This window comes from Falco rusticolus, chromosome 4 (genome assembly GCF_015220075.1).
Source record: "Falco rusticolus isolate bFalRus1 chromosome 4, bFalRus1.pri, whole genome shotgun sequence".
Classification (NCBI taxonomy): Eukaryota; Metazoa; Chordata; class Aves; order Falconiformes; family Falconidae; genus Falco; species Falco rusticolus.
This window is the reverse complement of record NC_051190.1, coordinates 70,015,738-70,019,533: the sequence shown is the minus strand read 5'-3', so window position 1 is coordinate 70,019,533 and position 3,796 is coordinate 70,015,738. Positions and strand designations below refer to the sequence as shown.

The 3,796-nt window shown below is 56.2% G+C and overlaps 1 protein-coding gene across 1 annotated transcript; it reads left to right on the top strand.

Moving 5' to 3' along the window:
- The first annotated feature begins 323 nt into the window (after nt 1–323).
- OTUD1 (OTU deubiquitinase 1) lies at nt 324–3,138 on the top strand. Its single transcript, XM_037386250.1, has one exon. The coding sequence runs from the start codon at nt 600–602 to the stop codon at nt 1,914–1,916; it is 1,317 nt and encodes a 438-aa protein (XP_037242147.1). The 5' UTR covers nt 324–599; the 3' UTR covers nt 1,917–3,138.
- The last annotated feature ends 658 nt before the right edge of the window (nt 3,139–3,796 follow it).

Sequence of the window (3,796 nt, the reverse complement as noted above, 5' to 3'; positions counted from 1 at the left end):
GGCCAGGCCAGGCCAAGCCAGCCCAGCCCGGGCCGGGCCGAGCCCACCGCACACCGCTCGGCCCTGCCCGGGGACAGGGGAGAGGACGCCCTCAGGCCCAGACCCCCAGGGCACAGAGCAGCGCTCCCACCTCCCTCCCCCCAGCCGCCACTAGGGTGCCGCTAGGGTGCCACTAGCCCCGCCCCTCCCCGCCACATCCCCTTCCGCCTGAAGGCGGGGCGCGCGGCCAAGCCCCGCCCTCCCACGCATTCCAACGTGCCTTGGCCCTGAAGTAAACACGGGCGCGGCCCCGCCCCCGGGCCCGGCCTCCAGCAGCTTCCAGAAAGGCCTGAGCGGCGCGCCGCGCGGGCCCGCGGGGGGGCCGGGCCGGGGCAGGCGGCGGCGGGGCCGCGCGGAGCTGGTGGCGCAGTCGGAATTGCCGGTGCCGCGGGGCCCGGCCGGCAGCGGGACGAGGGGCGGGGCGGCGCGGGGTGATGCCCTTGTTTATTTTTACCCGGGCGGCTCACGCTCTCCGGCAGCCCCAGCGCGGCCCCCGCCGCAGCTCCCCGCCCCGGCTCCGACGGCGCCGCCTATAAAGCGCCGCCCGCGGGGAGCCGAGGATGCAGCTCTACAGCTCCGTGATCACCCACTACCCAGCGGGCGGGACGGCCGCTGCAGCTGCCGCGGCCTCGCCGAGCGCCGCCGGTGTCTTCAAGGTCTCTCTGTCGCCGGGACCCCCTTCCGCGGAGGCACCGAGCACCGCCGACGCCGCGGGCCCGAGCTCCGCCGCCGAGAGCTCCGCCAAGGACGGCTTCATTCCCGGAGGGGGAAGCAGCAGCAGCAGCGCCGCCGCCATGCCCGCCTTCTCCTCCTGCCTGGAGGTGATGCCGAGCGGCCCCGCCGCGGGCCCAGGCAGCCGGCCGGCGGGCGGCCCGCAGTACAGCTCCTGCGCGCAGGTCACCGTCAGCCGGCGGCGACCGCTGGAGCGGATCGTGCCCATCCGCATCGTGCAGCGAGCCGAGGCGCCCGCCGAGCTGGTGCCGGCCTCGCCGCGCAGCCGCGCCTGGCTGGAGGGCATCCTGGAGAGCATGCGGCAGGCCGGGGGGGACGAGGCCGCCGCCCTGCCGCCGCCCGCCGAGGAGCCCAGCAACCGCAGCCTGCGCCTCAGCGAGCACTGCCAGGCGCTGCAGGCGGCGGCCGCCGGCACCCAGCCCGGGCTGCTCCCCGGCTGTCGCCCTGCGGAGAGGAGCGGCAGCCAGGCGCTGCCCGCCGCCGGCCCCCCGCCCGCGGAGGAGGAGGACGGAGCGGGCCCCGAGCAGCGCCGGGAGGCGGGCGGGCGGCCGGAGCGCAGCGAGAAGCTGGCGCTGTACCTGGCCGAGGTGGAGAAGCAGGACAAGTACCTGCGGCAGAAGGGCCGGTTCCGCTTCCACATCATCCCCGACGGGAACTGCCTCTACCGCGCTGTCTGCAAGGCGGTGTACGGGGACCAGGGGCTGCACAGCGAGCTCCGCGAGCAGACTGTGCACTACATCGCCGACCACCTGGACCACTTCAACCCCATCATCGAGGGTGATGTGGGAGAGTTCCTCATCGGCGCCGCCCAGGACGGGGCCTGGGCCGGCTACCCGGAGCTGCTGGCCATGGGGCAGATGCTGAACGTGAACATCCACCTCACCACGGGCGGCCGGCCTGAGAGCCCCACCGTTTCCACCATGGTTCACTACCTGGGGCCCGAGGACCCCACAAGGCCCAGTATCTGGCTGAGCTGGCTTAGCAACGGGCACTATGATGCCGTGCTGGACCGCGTGTGCCCCAACCCCGAGTACGAGGCGTGGTGCAGACAGACTCAGGTACAGCGCAGACGGGATGAGGAGCTGGCTAAGTCCATGGCGGTGTCCTTGTCCAAGATGTACATCGAGCAGAATGCCTGCTCGTGAGACCACCTGGGCTGCAGGCTGGGAGTTTTGCTGCAGGGACTGAGACAGACGGAAGGTGTGCTGGCTGTGATGGTGATGCCTTAATCCTTAATGAAGCAGCAGCAGCAGCACCCCAGACAGAGAAGGACACTAGATTTTGGGGGATAGATACAAACGTGTTTGTAATATTTTGTTGTAAAAACTTAGCCTCGGATTATTTGCAAGCAGATGCTCCATCTATGTGTCTCCCCTCCCCACTGGCTCTGTTTTCTATAAGAATGTATTTTTTTGCACAATATTTTTAAACTGTTACCTCCATCTTCTACATCTTGCATTGGTATCTGGCTTTCAGCTGTACAGCCAAAAACATTTGTAAACAGTTTTTGTAAATAAGGCTTATGATGTAACAGCTATTTTTGGCTGTGTTTTTTTTACCCATAAACCTTATATTTCTACAAAGTGAAGTTGATGTCAAACTGACCCTCCCTAATTTGATGAAAGCATTGTGGGTATTTTCTTGCAAAACTAAAACAATGGTTTTTGTAAAAGTGCAGCAAAGTATGAACAGACTGCTTTTCAGAACAGTTGCTTTCTCTGCCTGGAGCACAGAACAGGTCCTTTGAGCCAGTTGGAATGCAGCTACACATGAACAGTACAGGGAGCAATTGACTCTTCTGTATTTAATTACTGTTTTGAGTAAACTGGCCTCTTGTTGACTGGTTGGCTTGCCCTCTGCTCCATTTATATTATTTATCTGTAATAACAGAACATTAACTTGCAATAGAATGTTGTGACTGGATAATAGTCTCCTGCTTTGGCAATAATTGCCTTGGCTGCACCTCAGTGTTTGTGTTCTTGTTTCTGGGGTTATGGTGTCTTTTGTGTAAGCCCTGCTTCTTTTTTGGCACTGGTTTTGCACCAACGAATCATTATCTGATCACAACATTTTATTCACTTGATGTTATTTTCTAATCAAGCAATCAGGAATGGTATTCCACATTGTGGTTTAAAAGAATAAAAGTATTTAAACTGAGGTTTGTATGGTTTGCTGGGTCAAACATTTAAATGTTTCCAATCCAAATTCTCTCTTCTACTTTCTGATTAACTTGTTAGATATATTTATTAAGTAATGCAGTTTGTACTTTTTTATTTTGTAATATATTGTGATTTTGGAATTTATACTGTTATTTGTATAATAGGACTATTCACAGCTAAAATGGAATGAATAAAGTCTATAATTTTATTTGTGCTCTTTCTTGTCCACCCTTTGCATTCCTGGTGTGGTGAGGAACTGTGAGTGAATTCCCAGGACCCTTTATTTAGCCTCTCTGCCTTGGTTTACCCAATTAAGAGGCAGGAAGAAGAGGCATGGTACTTCACAAGTGTGACTTTGGTAACTGGGAATCTCCACTCTGCAGCCAGTCCCAAACTTGTTTTACATTTGTGCTGTCACCAGAGCTACCTCGGCAACCCTCTTTTTATTACTAGAATAGAGATAATGTCACAAGGAAATACAGCTTTTTGCTCCCCTTACAAGATGGAAATGCCTTGCAAGTTGTTAAACAGTACTCTGCATGTGTGTGGGCATGCATGTATTTACAAAACTACCCCTAATCTCACTAGGTCATCCTTCAATGACATAAGGGTACTGGGTTAAAGTTGGGGTTAAAAATGAACTAAATAGCTGAAATGGAGCAGTCTTAATTGAGCACACTTGTAATGAAGAGCTGCAGAATTTATTGTGTGTATATTTAATACTGGTTTATGTGATGCAGAGAGTAGATTTAATTAAGTTTATTATGTTATTTCCAAAATACTTGTAAATGCGGGCTATGCACATGATCATGCTTTCCCCTTCATTTAAAGGTCAAATAATACTGGGAAAGACCAGTCTTGCCAGT

What these genes read in the sequence shown, in the direction of transcription:
- OTUD1 (XM_037386250.1), top strand. Translation starts at nt 600, where the DNA reads ATGCAGCTCTACAGCTCCGTGATCACCCACTACCCAGCGGGCGGGACG.